General features: G+C 37.8%; 1 protein-coding gene across 3 annotated transcripts in view; it reads right to left on the minus strand.

Moving 5' to 3' along the window:
• LOC122791664 overlaps nt 1–16420 on the minus strand; it is a 384215-nt gene that overhangs the window by 282622 nt on the left and 85173 nt on the right. For all 3 annotated transcript variants that reach the window (XM_044059492.1, XM_044059493.1, XM_044059489.1), the window contains 2 exons: nt 1534–1641; nt 1129–1173 (listed from right to left, as the gene is read on the minus strand). In XM_044059492.1, the coding sequence (XP_043915427.1) occupies nt 1129–1173; nt 1534–1641 (153 nt within the window). The remainder of the gene's footprint in view (nt 1–1128; nt 1174–1533; nt 1642–16420) is intronic.

Below are 16420 nucleotides of genomic sequence, written 5' to 3' on the forward strand. Positions count from 1 at the left end.
GAGATAGGAAATTCACCCCAGGGATCATGTCAGTCGCCTGCCAGACAGGGGTCTAGGGAAGTAAATACTGTGGGAAGAAATAGCCAGAGAATTGTTATGGCTAGGCTTGTAAAGGCCCTAGGGTGATAGTCTAGTACCAACCTATGAACCTATGAATCTATATATATATATATAAATATAAATATATATATATATATATATATATATATATATATACATTGTGCTGTTACTGGGTTACTGGAGATGACTAGACAGGAGAAAGCCTTAGTTCCTCTTTATTAGTATCCGAAATGTATTCAATGTCTCGTTGCTACAGGTGGACCTAGCAACACGTATTTACTGCCTAATCCCGTGCCTATGTCTTTAAACAGAGTTGATGAAGAAATTTCTGAACTACAGAAGGTAAAAGTACAACAGGAAGGGAATTTATAAAGAAGAGAAGAAGGAAGAAAGTTTGAATGGTTGGCCATTTTACCCAAGAATTCAGGCCATTATCGTGTGTAAGTATCGAACCTACCTCAACTGACAGCTCAAACTGCCTGCTGTGAGACACTGCAAAATGACATTTCCAATAATTATCTTTTAATATTGTCTCTAGGAAAGGCTCTTTTTTCAAAATGTATGTACAGAAAATGCTTGCAAGCCATCATTGAATAACACAAAGAAATGAACTTTATCATATTTAATAAAATATGTGGCCTGCACAAACAAATGCTGACAAGACACCTGCAATGATATTTATAAAATATTTTATCACAATAATGTCTCAGTTCTCCATTCCTTATAGGCTACAGATTTGCATAGTTTGTTGCAGACATGAAATCAGCTAGCTGGAAATGTCATCAGTGGCCTTCATCACTTCACACAACAAATCATGGCAATGCTGGATATTGTTACGCTAAAAGATGAGTTGTTTCTAATCTGTAGTGTAAAAATATGCCAATATTTTATGTTTTTTGTCATGATCAACTAAGTGCTGCACTGTTTTTTTTGTCCGCTGTTTTTTTTAAATTATAAAAATTATAAATCTTATGGACCTTGTTTAAAGTCGAATCATTGCATATGTATTGAAACAAATGTTTATAAAATAGCATGAAAGCTGTATATCACATTAAATTATCTTCATACCTTTATGAGTTTCTTTTACCACTGTTGTCTCGATTTTGGTACTAACTAGAAGTAAGAGAAACATAAATTTGATCATATGTAAAAAAAGAAAATCCTATATCAAACTAAAAACATAACATTTATCAGCTAGTACAATGACTGTGCTGTCAAAGACAAACCAAACTTTTGGGAAATGACACTTTAAAAAATGCATTTCTTGCTGTCATTTGTCCATTGATATTATGCTTCTAGTAGACATATGTCACATAAATGAGAAAAAAATGTTGATGACAAATATTTAACATCCTCCAATCCAAAGGAAATGACTACTTCATTTCAACCATTCCTTTATTCTGTTATTCTGTAAGTTTTTACAAAATAACTCTGCTGGAAAGCTGATCATTTGTAGTGCATGTTCCTACTTGCCTTTAGAGCCTTTCTTCATGTCGATCTTCCCATGTGATGACATATCTTCATCAGAGTCTGAATCTTCATCTTCACCTCTGCCCATTTTTAAACTGATCTTGCTTCCACCTATGACATAAGATAAAATGGAATAAATTCTAAGTAACTCAGTACACATGAGCTCAATTATTTCTGCTGTGCGTTTTGGGATTTCTAGAAAAAAATGCCCTGCTGCTTCCAATGTAAAACACAAATCAGAAAGTACATGGACCTGCATCTGTTCATAAGACACATTCGATATTTGAAACGTGTGTGTGTGTGTGTGTGTGTGTGTGTGTGTGTGTGTGTGTGTGTGTGTGTGTGTGTGTGTGTGTGTGTTTGTTAGGGGGTATGTTTGAGATTGTTCTTGAAACTGAAAGTATTCACTTTATTTGGGATAAATACTGTGGAACTAACAAAGAACACTTATGCACATGAAGACCTACATGCTCTTTGTGTATAAATGACTAAACTCAGGAATAGCCATGGTTATTCTAAAATATTTTGCTAGCATCATTATAATTTTGTTTCTAGTACTCACTCAAAGAAAATCATTGCTTTGTTTTCATCCAAAAACCATCATGTAAGCAATATTTCTACTATTTCAAGGGCTGGCATGTTGTTTCCTAGAGGGCATTAACAGGGTTCTGCCCTTGAGCCTTGAGACAAGGTGCCAGCATTATGGGGAAGCTGGACCTTAGCTAGAACTCAGTGAGTGCAGAGCTTGTCCGGACCAAGGTGCCAAGGAATGAATTTAAAATCTTTACATCTGAGAATATAATTCTTCCAGTTGTTCTAAATGAAATGTATAGATGCAAAATAAGGGGTTTATATGTCTACCTTAAAGATACAAGATACAGGGTTTGATTCTTATCTTTGAAGGGGCTGTAAGTTAATATGATGATTAACATGCCTACCTCACAGAATCAAAATACAAGGTTTCATTCTCACTTTTCAAAGGAAAATTGACTAAACTTAAAATGGCCCACAGGCACGACTAATCTGTTACTTAACTATAATCCTATGAAATGTGTAAACTTAAAGTTAACATCTTTAAGGCATGTGTCAGTCAGCATATATGTCTCTGGTTTCCTTTCTCCTTTATTACTTAGTCTATTTAATATGTAACAAAAATATTAGGAACAGTAATAAAAAAGGCTTCAGACTGGAGAAAGGAACAGGATTCTGATGCCCTTTGTTTGTTGATGACTTACTATTGATGTTAACAAATAATGCAGCATCAGTACTTCAGACAGAGAATACATTACAACTCTCAAAAATATCTAGTTTGAAATGTAATCATATTGAAACAAATTTAATGGTATTAAAATAAATCATTTGTTAAAAAAATAAAAAAAGTCCATATTTGAAAAACATTCTAACTGAAATTATAAACAAATTATCTTAGAGTTACTTTTATTAATTTAGCTGTCATAATTAAAATTATATTTTAACTGAAATTATAAATAAATTATTTGGTGGTTATTTCTATCAATTCAGATTTTATAACTAAAATGAATTATGAGTTATAATCAGTTCAAAGTTACTATTAGAAATTACTGTAAGATATTTTCACTTTTGAAGACAAACTGGGATATAAAAAGATCCCTTACGCTCATGTAAGCTGTTACAGCTGCAAAGTACTGAATACATGATCCCATAGAATAAAATTCAGAGATATATTTAGCCACTATGAGGATGACTTCAGCTAATTTATATATCTCTAAATCATGCATAATTACCACCAGTGCTAAATAGCACTTTTCAATGGTAATTGCCATTGATGTGTCTACATTACATTGGCACACGAGCTCCCTCATTCACTCCCCCCACACACATATAGGCATTCGTACACATACATATACACAGTCACAGATATCTACTGATGCACACAGACATTCAAATGATCCAACACCCAACCTTTACCCGAATTCACACACAAACACAGTCATCCATTCACTTACACACACACATAATTTCTCCACAGCTTGTCTGATGACTCTCTACTACTTTTCGATAACCCCAAACATTCCCAGAGGTAGTTGTTTCTAAATCTCCTATTTACCTGAATAGGGTCTTCACCTAAATATCTGTATGAAGTACTGCAAAAGTTCACATGTTTTAATGTTTCATAATGATTTAAATGTTCACATCCATGGATGTCCTTGGTATATTTCTGCTCTACCCATTCCAATTTATTCTTGTTTGTTTTTTTATATGGTTTCTATATTATTATTCCAAATGTGTGTCTGCTATAACTTACAAACAATAATTTCTGATTTCCAAGACTTTATAAATCTTTTTATATAGCCTATAGTGGTTGTACTATCATTAACCAATTAGCTGATATAATCAGAAAAAACTCAAAGCTGAATATACCCATATACCCAGGTCATTAAATGAATCTACAGTTTCAATCACTGTGTGCTGTACTATATATTCACCTTTCAGTTTATGTTTCCCAAATCTCATATGCTTAGTTTTTGATGTATTTATCAACATATTATTCTCCCCTGCCCATATGATCAATTTAGTCAAGTTCCTTTTTCAGGCATGCCCTGTCTGTAACAGATGTAATCCGTTTTCCATTTTTAAGTCATCTACATACAAATTAGACAACACCTCAGATAAGAAAGATAGACCTGAAATAAACAGCTTAAACAAGTATGGGCCAAGTACAGATACCTTTGGGAAACCCTTACTGTTTCCTAGAATTTCACCTGTCCAAATGCTGTATGATACTTGTCATGTCCTGTTGGTTAGCCATACAGCAATCCATTGTATCAATATTACATTAATACTTAGTTGTTCTAATTTATTGATAAGGGTTTTGTATTCAACTCTATCAGAAGCTGAAATTATGCCTATATTCATATCATCACAGTACATTGTTTCATTTATCGGTGTTATTATATTATCGTAGAACATTACGTTACAGGTAGATATAAATCTGTTTTCAACATATGCATTCTGATATAGAGTTTCATGTGCCAGTCTTTCCAATTCTGACAATAATTTACCCAAAATAACCTTATCCATTATTTCTCCACAAAAAGAAAGTAAACGTATGGGGTCTGTATGACTCAGGGTTTGTCCTATTTCCTTCTCCTTAAACGTAGGTTTAACAAGTGCATGTTTCCAGTCTTGAGGAATCTCCTCCAATCTAAATGACCTAGCGAATAACAGATATAATATTACTGTAAGTTCATGAGAAGGTGTTCTCAGATCATTATTACTAATTCATTCTCTTCCCTGTGTTTTGAGTTCAGTTTGCATAGTTCTTTTTCAATATAATCTAATTTAATTTCAGGTGAGGTTACTTAGCTGTTGCTAGCATAATGTATCACATCCTTTGTGAAGCCAAACTGTTTCATATAACATTTTGTAAACATATGTATATGTTGTGTTTGAGAATATATTTTAAAATCTACACACGGTTTATTGGTTTGCATGTTTTTACTCCTATCACATTTTATGCATCTGTAAACTGGTTCCTTATTATGTTCATTATCTTTATATACATTTTCTTTATATTTTTCCTGATCTTGTCTCACATTATATTTGTCTGTCCATTTTATTTATTTCAGTTAGTTATAGTTCAACATCATTTCCAATACTTGTATTTTTTATCTCGCATCTTAATTAAGTATCTTGTTCCAATGGAAAAAAAATACCCTTCTGACCTTGTTGTGTGTCTAAATCCTGATGTCAAACTTTTTTTTTTTGCATTCAAACAAAGTCCCTTTTAAAACTTACCACCTTCTTTCTGCATTTTCTTTTCTCTGAATGCATCACTCCAATTAATTTTACACAGAGATTGCTTTGTTTTCATGTAGTCTGTAATTAATTTTACATATAATGGTTTACATTTCAATTTGGCACAATTGTCTAACAACAATTTACCCTTTATAATCCTATGATCACTGCACATTAACAGTGGTAAAACTTGACGTGAAGTAACGTCTTTTCCTCAGGAATATATACAAAGTCCAGTATTTTCTGTTCTCTGGTATGTTTGTTTACAATCTGCAATAATTGCTGTTCCTGAATACGCATTGTAAATAATTTCCTTACTAACGCCATAGAATCAATTTTAATCCAATCTGTTTCTTGTCCATTTAAGTCCCCAGCCACTATCATTCCCCTCCTGTGTTTCCTACAAGAAATATATGAGTTCCTTTAGGTCATCAGCACATGACTTTGATGGTCTAAACACCCCAACAATTGTAGTACATATGGATAGAAGTTTATGTTCACTATTTTGCTAACATTTCCTGCAAGGATAATACTATGGAATGCCTTGCCCAGTGTCAAGTATGTCATGTGCACCGAATAACCAGCATCAACTGCTGTGAGTGACCATTTCAAATAATTCTATAAGGTTAAGAAATGATGGCCTCCATTGATAAAGCTAAATTGATATGAATGCGGGGGTTAAAAGGTTATTAATGTCTAGCTTTATCATGTCAAAATGATACATTCCATGGTTATTCAAACGTAGTGAGTTTATAACTTCCATGTTCCAGGGTTACACAAATATGGCTGGTAAGACTAGTGGGTTATAGTTTCCAAGGTCAGTGGTTGGACCTCCCTTACGTAGGAGCATGACAAAGGTTGTTTTCTAGTAATCAGGAACATAGCCCATTGCAATAGGCTTAATAGTGGTTTCAGTAGGCCAATCATATAATCTCATGCATCAGCTGCCTTCTATGCAGTTTAATGCATAAGTAGAAAATGAGAGTAGATTCTCAGGCCTTTTTCCACATGCTGCATGTCTAGGGAGAATGTATAACTACCAATTAGTATACCTCATGTCTTTGATGCAGTTTCTTAAGTTTCCTGTTATATTATCAGGACTTGTGTTCGTTGTTTTAAAGATCAGGAGTAAGGTGCTTTCCTTCCATTCCTTTTTGAAGTAATTTTGCTCTTGTCATATAATTTTTTTTTCTGATTCTAAAATGTTTCTTATTTTAAAGAAACAATTCCACAGGGTAACAGAGTAACACAGAGCTGAAAGTCACAATATACATCCACTGTAGTTTAAAAACAGTTTATTCCATTCCAGAAAAACAGGTAAGCGCTTTCACCCAGTAGGGCTTCATCAGACCATAAAAACAATAAAAACAGCATACATTATACCTAAAACAGTGGGAAATCAGTACTTAATAATTCTTAAAGAGACATCAAAGCAGATGAAAACATACTTCATAAAAATAACACGTATTTATAACATAAATGCATATAAATACACATATAAAAACATTTACATATCTATAAACAAATCATAAAATAAACAAAATAAAAAACAAAAAAGACTATCAAGTCCTTAGCCCCCTGGATTTCAAAATAGGTTTAAGGGGCACCTTATCATTAAACCCAGGGTACTGGTCAGCCCTGAGTCTAATTATCCATCTAGTTTCCCAGGTCTCAGTTACATTCCTAATGTCACCACTCCATGGATTAGGATAAACCACCTCAATAACCATAAACTTGAAACTGTGGGTCTCATCAGTATCTACAATATGCTTAGAAAGTGCATTGACTGTGGACCTAATCCTTATCTGATAGAGGTGTTCCCGGATCCTGTCCCTAAGCTTCCTATCTGTCTTGCCTACAAGATAATAATTAGACCATCAGGTAAGGGTGGATCTATAGTCATCATGGACAGACTTTCATAATGAATCTATGGGACTTATATTGAGGAATGAGAGGTTCTACTGCCGTACTGATTTGGAGTCCGTAAGGTTACATGTTCAAAGGATCGGGTATATGTTAGAGGATTTGTATAAGAGCCATGTCATAACTGAAGAGATTTTAAATATCTTACTGTTGAGGACCCTATTATACCAATAATTCAGGGCCTGCCCAAGATCCATATGAATGGTGCATCCCTACCTATGAGACCTATTGTCTCAGGTAGGGGGAGGTCCACTGAACCTTTCTCATTGTACATCGAGAAATTGTTGAGACCAGTAGTGGATGCTAATGAACATATTTTAAGGGATATGAAGCAATTTTTGCTGGATTTATATGCGTCCATGAAACAGCTACCCATAGATCTTGAGTATATATTGGTTACTATGGATGTTCAGTCCCTTTTCACCATCATCCCCAATAGGAAAGGGGTTGAGAAAGTGCATGAATATTTATTGTTGAGCACTGAATACACTAGGTCTTCAATTAATTTGTCGTGCTTCTTTTTAGAGGTGGTTTTAGAGAATATTTTTTTCAGTTTTGGTACACAGTGTTATTTACAGTGAGATGGCGTAGCTATGGATACTTCATGTGCCAGTAGCTATGCCAAATCTCTTTATAGCAGCTTGGGAAATGGATTTTCTGTTTAAATTGGATGATTTTTTGAATGATGTTATTTTTTATAGGTGTTTTGTAGATGATTTGTTTTTTGTTTGGAAGGGCAGTCAGGGTGACTTAGTGCATTTCTTTGGTCAGGTTAATAGTTCCTTTGATTACCTGAAGTTTAGTTTCAAGTTTTCTCGCCACTGGATCTCCTTTTTGGATGTGTATGTAGAGAGGTTGGGTAATGGGTTATTGAATACAGGAGTTTATAGGAAGCCATGCCATTGCAATGCCCTTTTACATAGACACAGTATGTACCCTGGATATGGGTTTGCCAATGTGATCAGGGGTCAGGCCATGAGGGTGTCTCATTACAATCCTTCAGATACTGTTTTTTTGCAGTGAGTTGGATGATTTACAACAGAGGTTTGGTGCTAGAGCCTATAGTGAGAAAGAGAGATTGAGGGTGGAATGGATGGACTAGCTGATCTTAGAAGGGGTGCAGCTGCTCTATATTTTTCTGATGTTACAGGAAATGGTGAGCCTAGTGTTTCAGTTAGGCCGGATGTTGTTAGAATCCCCTTGTTTTACACTGAAGATGTGGGTTCAGTTAAGGATATTATCAGGAAACACTGGGAGGTCTTGAAAGTGGACCCTGATATCATGGAGATTGTTGGGGAAGTTCCATATTTTGCATATAAGAACAAACCTAATTTGAAGAGGCTGTTGTGTTACCCTTACACCATGGTGATGTGGGTATGTCTCCCTGTAATCAGTGTAGTTCCTGTGACTTCATAGATACTGGTGGTGCCTTTGTGCATCCATTGACGAACCGTAGGTTTTGGTTTTGAGTGATTGCCAACTGCATGACAGAACACGTGGTCTATTTAGCATACTGTGTGTCCTGCCACATGTTTTATGTGGGCAAGACAGATAGGAAGCTTAGGGACAGGATCCGGGAACACCTCTATCAGATAAGGATTAGGTCCACAGTCAATGCACTTTCTAAGCATATTGTAGATACTGATGAGACACACAGTTTCAAGTTTATGGTTATTGAGGTGGTTAATCCTAATCCATGGGGAGGTGACATTAGGAATGCAACAGGAAACTAGATGGATAATTAGACTCAGGGCTGACCAGTACCCTGGGCTTAATGATAAGGTGCCCCTTAAACCTATTTTGAAATCCAGGCGGCTAAGGACTTGATAGTTTTTTTTTTTTTTTATTTTATGATTTGTTAATAGATATGTATATGTTTTTATGTGTGTATTTATACGTAAGTCACTGAAACAATTAGGGTGGCTGGAACTCCCCCACCATCTCTCATTCACCCAACTAATTACTGTGCACAAAATAATCTACAGATCCACAGACTGTCTTGCTCTCTCAAATCTACTAGCCAAATACCATTCCAGCAGGCATCTAAGATCTGAAAATCATCTACTTCTAAAAGTAGATAAGCCCACCTTACCTGCTGGTCAACTCCTCCATTCCTTCACGGTCGCCAAACTATGGAACTCACTTCCACCTTCTATAAGAAACACAGGCAGCACCACCACCTTCAAACCAATGCTGAAAAATCATCTCAACTCTTCCTGGCTATGTTCCTGCTCTATAACCTAACCTCTGCACTCTCCTTATATGATTACTAAACTCCTATGTCTTTTGCTACTAGTGACTGATGATACTCTCTCCATATTTATTTTTTATTTTTATCTTCACTTGTTGATACTGGTACAATAATACTGATTAATATATCTCTGTTTATACCACTCTGATTGAATTCATTGAATTCTGCTTTAATGTATATTTTCTGCATATATTACTGTAATCAAACAAACTAGATTCCTGCTTTTATGTATATATTCTGTATATGTTACTCTGTTACTATCTGTAACACTGTTTCTGCTTCTGTACTAATCAATGTTTATATTTTTTCTGTATCTTGTTGGATCTTTCCTCCCCGGGCCTCCACTGAAAATGGGCTCTTTTAGGCCCAGTGGACTTTCCCAGTAAACAAATGCAATAAAATGTGTCTATGTTATAAATACACGTTATTTTTATGAAGTGTGGTATCATCTGCTTGGATGTCTCTTTAAGAATTAATTAAGTACTGATTTCCTGCTGTTTTAGGTATAAATGTATGCTGTTTTGATTCTTTTTTATGGTCTGATGAAGCCAGGGTTGCCAGACATCCCTATTTGGGCAGGACTGTCCCGAGATCAGCAGCCTGATACCGAGTCCCGCCCTGCCGGTTTAAATCCCGGCCAGCCTCCGCTCTGTTTGTTTTTTTTTTTTGATTGGCCCGTATACCTGGCATACAGGCCAATCAAAAATCGCTAAACATGGAGCTTCTTCTGTTCCACATTAAACAGAAGTAGCTCTGCGTTTAGCGATTTTTGATTGGCCTGTATGCCGGTATACAGGCTAATCAAAAATCACTAAACACGGAGCTACTTCTGTTGAATGCTCTGCATTAAACACGAGAAGCTCCGTGTTTAGTGTAGATCTACTGTTCTTTAATGTGGAAGCGCTTACCTGTTTTTCTGGAATGGAATAAACTGTTTTTAAACTACGGTGGATGTTTATTGTGACTTTCAGCTCTGTGTTACTCCTTTACCCTGTGAAATTGTTTATTTTAATTGTTGGACTGCTGGTGGGCATCGGAGTATTTACCCTCTGTGAGTTGCTACTATTTGTCCTGTTTTTTTTTTTTTTTTTTTTGCTTTATTTTCTCTGCAATTATTAAGGTTAATAAACTTTTGTTTGTATTTCCTGCATCATGTGAAGATGTCAAGTACTTCTGATTTGGAGTCATGTAATACTGCATTCTGATGATGCAATAGCAGGGATAATAAGACTGTAGTCACTAGGTGTGTTTTCTATAATCTACATCAGAATTTAACACACAAAGTGACAAAGACTGCAATGCATTTAATCAGTCACATAGTCAGACCATAAATCAATAAGGAACAAAATACATGTACATTCAAATAAAAATGATAAAAGAGAAAAGGTAAAGGATATGATTCATAGTGAAGGAATAGCGCATAGCTTAGAGTGTAATAACATAAATATAGCACTGTAATACATAGAGGTCTACCATGGATAATCACTCTTGGAGAAAACTATGAGTATGTGATTATGTTGGTGTTTGCTATACTTCAACTAGATTAGCATTGAAATGAAAGCTGTTAAAAGAATTTAATCAGTTTCTTGGCAAGGTGGAATCTCCACCCGTATGTGCCAGCATTTGGTATACTGTGGGCTATTTTAAAAACTTTGTGAGGACAGCTTGCAGTGGAAGGGAATGAAACTGTTTTGTATGTACTGATCCTTCTAACCAATATTTTTGTTGTTTCAAAAAATGGTCTGCACTTTTTGAGGTTGTCTGCTAATACTCAGTGACAATATAAATATAAATATGTATATATATATATATATATATATATATATATATATATATATATATATATATATGTGTACATATACATACATACATATATATATATATATATATATATATATATATATATATACAGAGAGAGAGAGAGAAAGAGTTTATTCAAAATGGTTGATAACTCATTTGTGTGGGTATAAAAATGAGTGACTATGCAACTCTGTGAGCGCTCATTTGTGTTAATCACATTTGGATGAATTTAAGTTTTATATAATGCAGGTAAGTAGAAGTGTGTGGGAAAATGAATTCTTTGAAAGAAGCAGTTGTGCTTTTGGAAATGTGCAAAATCTTGTTGTAGCAGTTAGTGTGAATGTGTACGTATTTGTGGGTTAGGGTTAAAGGTCGGTTTAAGTAAAGGGAGAGATTTAATGGGTGTGTGTGTTCTGTATCCTTTTGTATTGTAAAGTGGTATTGTTGAGGAAAAATCTTTTGGTAAGGTCTTTATCCTTATAAGGTCTTCTCCTTTATAACCAGCTTATACTAACACATAAGATTCTCTACTTCTCAGATAAAACCCCTGCATTACAAAACCTAATACATCCTTACTTCATAGGTTCATAGGTTCATAGGTTGATACTAGGCTATCTGCCCTAGGGCATTTATAAGCCTAGCCAGAGTGTGTTTGGCTTTCACCACCCTTTTAGATTAGTTGACTGTGCCTCTGTATAGTAGGTCACATAAGGTAGCCCTTTTAAGGTTAGTTTACTGTACCTCTGTCAAGCAGGGACACAGAAAAGATCCCAGGGGTAAACTTATGATCTCCCATCCACTCGTCAAGATTTCTTTTGAAGAGGGTCAGTGAGGGGCTCTGCCTAACATGGATTGGGATTTTGTTCAAGAGTGAGGGGAGCCTCTGGGATATGAATCTGTCCCTCCAGCATGTCCTATTTATTTCTGTGCTGAGGTTCAAGTCCCTGGAGCGTGTAGCTCTAAGGGAGTTGGATTTCCTGAGGTGAAGCATGTCCATTAATTCTGGGTTGGACATGGCTTTATACGTCAGACACAGATCGCCTCTGAGTAGGCGGTACGCAACTGAGTAGTGTTGGAGTTTCTTTAGCCGAACTGCATAGGGCATCTGTTTGAGCCCCTTGATCCTCTTGGTGAGATACTTTTGGGGTCTTTCCAGTTGCTGAAGGTGTCAGGTAAGGTACATCCCAAATGGGGCATTGTACTCAATTATGGGCCTGATAAGTGATGAGTAGAGGGGCACAATGACCTCTCTTGATCTAGATGTGAACCCTTTCATGATAAGGTGGGCTATATAGAAGGTCTTTCTAACCACTTTGGCAACGTGATTGTCAAAGGAGAGATTGCTGTCTACTTGGGTCCCTAATTACTTCTTCCGTACTTAATGGATTACCACCTATGTGGTAATTTGTGGGCACTTTGTTTTTTCCAAAGGGGATGACTATGCATTTTTTGGCATTTAGCTTTAGGCCATGGCTCTGGCACCAGTTATCCGTCTCTGTGAGACCCTTTTGGAGGGTGCTTGTGTCAGCCGGAGAGTCGATTACAGCACCCAGTTTGCAGTCATCTGTGAACTTGGTCAGCCATAGTCCACCCATGTTAGCCTGTATCTCAGAGAAATATATACCGAACAAGAGAGGTCCCAGGATTGAGCCTTGTGGGACACCACTTGTAACTGGTTTAGAGTCTGACATGGCGCCTGCTATTCTGCCCATGTGGGTTCTATCCCTGAGCCAGTTTGCAACCCATCTTATGACATAGGGGTTGATATTTAAGCAGGTGAGCTTATTTATGATGCTCAAGTGGGGTATTGTGTCGAAGGCCTTTGCGAGGTCCAGGTAGGTTGCATGGACTACCTTCCCTTCATTTATGGCTTTGGTAACTGTTTCAAAGAAGTTGACCAGGTTCACGAGGCGAGATCTGCCCTTAATGAAGCTGAATTGGGTAGGATCCAGTGTCTGGAGGTTCCCAATGTCTTTGTTTATGATTTCCATGATGATACGCTCCATAGCTTTGCAGACCAGGCTAGTCAGGCTTATAGGGCGATAGTTACCGGGGTCTGTTGTGGCACCACCTTTGTGGAGTGGGACCACTGTTGCTATACGCCATTCCTTGGGTACATATCCTGTAGTAAGGCTGAGATTGAACAGTGACTTTATATGAGGGTTTAGTTCTTCTTGGAGCTCGTGTAAGACGCAGCCCAGGATACTGTCTGGTCCCATTGATGCTGTGTATTTTGCTTTGGAGAGGGCAGCTCTCACCTGTGCATCTGTGATCTCAGGAAGGCTACACTCTGTTGGAATCAGACATTTGCTCTTTTGGGGGGGAAGTGGGGGGAGAAGTTTGCACTGAACCTTTCTGCCAGGATGTTGGCAATGTCTGTGGGTTCAATGTATTTTTTGTCATTTTGCACTTACTCAGAGCATATCTGGGAGTTGCCTCCCAGGTTTCTGACATAACTAAAGAAGGCCTTGTGATTATCTTTAGTGTCTTGTGCAATTTTTCTTTCGAAGCTGGCCTTAGATGATTTTATGAGGGATCGTAGTTTCTTGCTAGTACTGATCAGTGGCACCTTCCCTTTTTGGGATTTTGCTCTGTCATGTAGTAGCTTTCTCCTTCTGTTGTATAGCTTATTTATGTCCGGGGTCCACCAGACAGGTCTCCTGCCTTTGGAGGAGTGAGTCTTGGTTTTATTTGGGATAGCATGCTCCATGCATTCCTGTAGGTGTCCATAGAATGCTTTTGTAAAGGATTCTGCATTTTGGGCCATATTTTCCACTGGCTCGGGGGCTTTGAAGGATTCCACCTCAGTTTTGAGAAGTGTGAGGTTTGCTTTTGAGAAGTTCTTCACTGTGGTTTCCTTGGCTAGGGGTGAGGATGGAATATGGATGTCCAGTGAGATTTGTTTATGGTCTGATCTTACCAATGAGGGGTATACCTCTGGTGTGGAACATAGAGACCCCATGTTGGTGATGACCAGATCCAGTATGTTTTCCCCTCTTGTGGGAGTGGTGACCAGTTGTTCCATAGAATTTGAGTTTATAAATTCTAGGAACCGTTGGCGAGGGTGTTTGGGCTTGAGTAGTTTTCCCAATCGATGTTTGGGTAGTTGAAGTCACCCAATATAATAGTGTTTGGAGAGACCTTCATATTCTCCAGTGTTCTCAGGAAAGCCGAGTGAGGTTCCTGTGTTTGGGAGGGTGGTCTGTAGCAGGCTACAAACTGAAAGGCAGTTTTGCCCACTGTAAGTTGCACATGGATGGTCTCTGATGCTTCGTGCAGTGCCACTAACCTGGAGGTGTGGGTATCTTTGATAAATATGGATACTCCCCCTCCTTTTGTGGTTCGGTCTGAGTTTTGGGGCTGGAAAGCATGGTATGAAGTATAGCCTGTTAGTGCTGGGGTGCTCTTGGAAGCCTTGAACCAGGTTTCTGTTACTGCACAGATATCGATATTCTCCACATTGAGGAGAGTCTCGAGTGCGTGCATCTTGAGGTTTAGACTTCTGGCGTTGAGCAGCATTACTCTTAGTTTTTTTTTCTTTGTGTTGTCTATGGGGGTGGGTTTGTCTTTTGAGCCTTGCCTAAAAAGGCACTATGGGGGAGGCAAGAGCCTTTGGCAGTATTCGCAAACCCAGGGGTGACAGGTGCAAGCCATCCCTAGCAAAGCACCGTGGCTTGTCGAGCATGTCATCCCAGGCTGACAGACACTGGATCCCCTTTGAATGACACCAATACTTTAGCCAATTGTTAAAACTGATCATTTTGTCTTTATACTGTGGCATCATTCTTGGTGAGGGTAAGATGCTACTCAAGGTCAGGGTCATACCGGCCTGGGCTACATGATCAAAGAGCTCCTGTACATCTTTTTTCATGTAGTCCAGGGAGGTACATCTCAGGTCATTCACACCAGCATGGACAATGACGGAGTCATACTTGTACTTGCTTTGGAGTGACCTGAGTGCTTGTGTTATGTGGCAGATCCTGGCACCCAACAGGCAGCTTACAGTGACCTTCTCCTTGTTCAGCCTGGTGAGTGGGACGTCTGTGTGTCTGAAAATAGAGTCACCTATTACAAGTGTATTAGGTGTGTTGTTTAGCCTTAAGGGCTGTGACTGTGTGGCACACTGACTTTGTGAGCTATGTGCTAAGTGGATATTGTTTTGTGGTAGGTGTTGCTTGGATGTCTGCTTTGGAGGTCTCTGCTGCCTGGGCAGATTTTTATTTAGAGCCTCCGAGTATGTTTTTGTGTGTTTATGTGTTTGGTTTGCTGATGCGATAGGTCTATGTGAGACTGGATTTGTGGTGTGTGTGGTTACCCTCTCCTCCTGACAGGCTGTGCCAGTACTGGGTTGAGAGAGCTTAGCCTCCAGTTTGGCTATATAGTTGCATCTCTCACATATATTTGAGCTTGTTGGGAGGAGGAGAGGGTGGTCTGTATACATAAGGCAGTTGTAACATTGCCTCAAGATTCCCAGATTCACCAGCTGGACTGGAGAGTAAACTCAAAACTGACCTTTGGACATGCCTGAATAATATAGGGAACTACTTATTGACTGATCAGAAAGAACCAATAGGGAGCAAGTGCTTAGAAGGAGTATAAGAGGATGTAGTGCTTTAGTTTGTGTTTACCTATGAGATTACTTATACGAGCAAGTGCAGGGCTTTAGAATGAGAATAGAGTGCTTAATTAGAGATTTAGAGCAGTTCTAAGGGAAAAAGTGAAGAGCAGACTTTGTGGAGCCGGGAATAGTTTAAACCTGTTTAAGCGGCGCTGCCCGACGCTGCTCTGTGCGCAACACCGCGCAAAAAGAGAGTAGCAGGGTTTTAAGAGCGAGAAATCAAGGAATTTAGAATTGACCCAAAATGGCTAATAAAATTACAGCTTCTATGCAGTAACCACTCCTACAGGGACAGGCAGGCTGTTCACTGTTAACCACTGCCACTGGTGAACACAGAGACTTCCCTTTAGCCCAAGCAAGCACTGGCCTCCAAGAAACTTACAAACAGTTCAGAACAGCAAATCTGTAACTGAACTTTCTTAAATTTCAGAAAGTGGGAAAAGAGTAAGACTTTTTTGTTTTTTTTTTTCTTTTTTTGTTTTAGTTTAAATATAGCAGAGATACACAAGTAGCAAAATATT

This window comes from Protopterus annectens, chromosome 17.part0 (genome assembly GCF_019279795.1).
Source record: "Protopterus annectens isolate FY-2018-M chromosome 17.part0, PAN1.0, whole genome shotgun sequence".
Taxonomy (NCBI): domain Eukaryota; kingdom Metazoa; phylum Chordata; order Ceratodontiformes; family Protopteridae; genus Protopterus; species Protopterus annectens.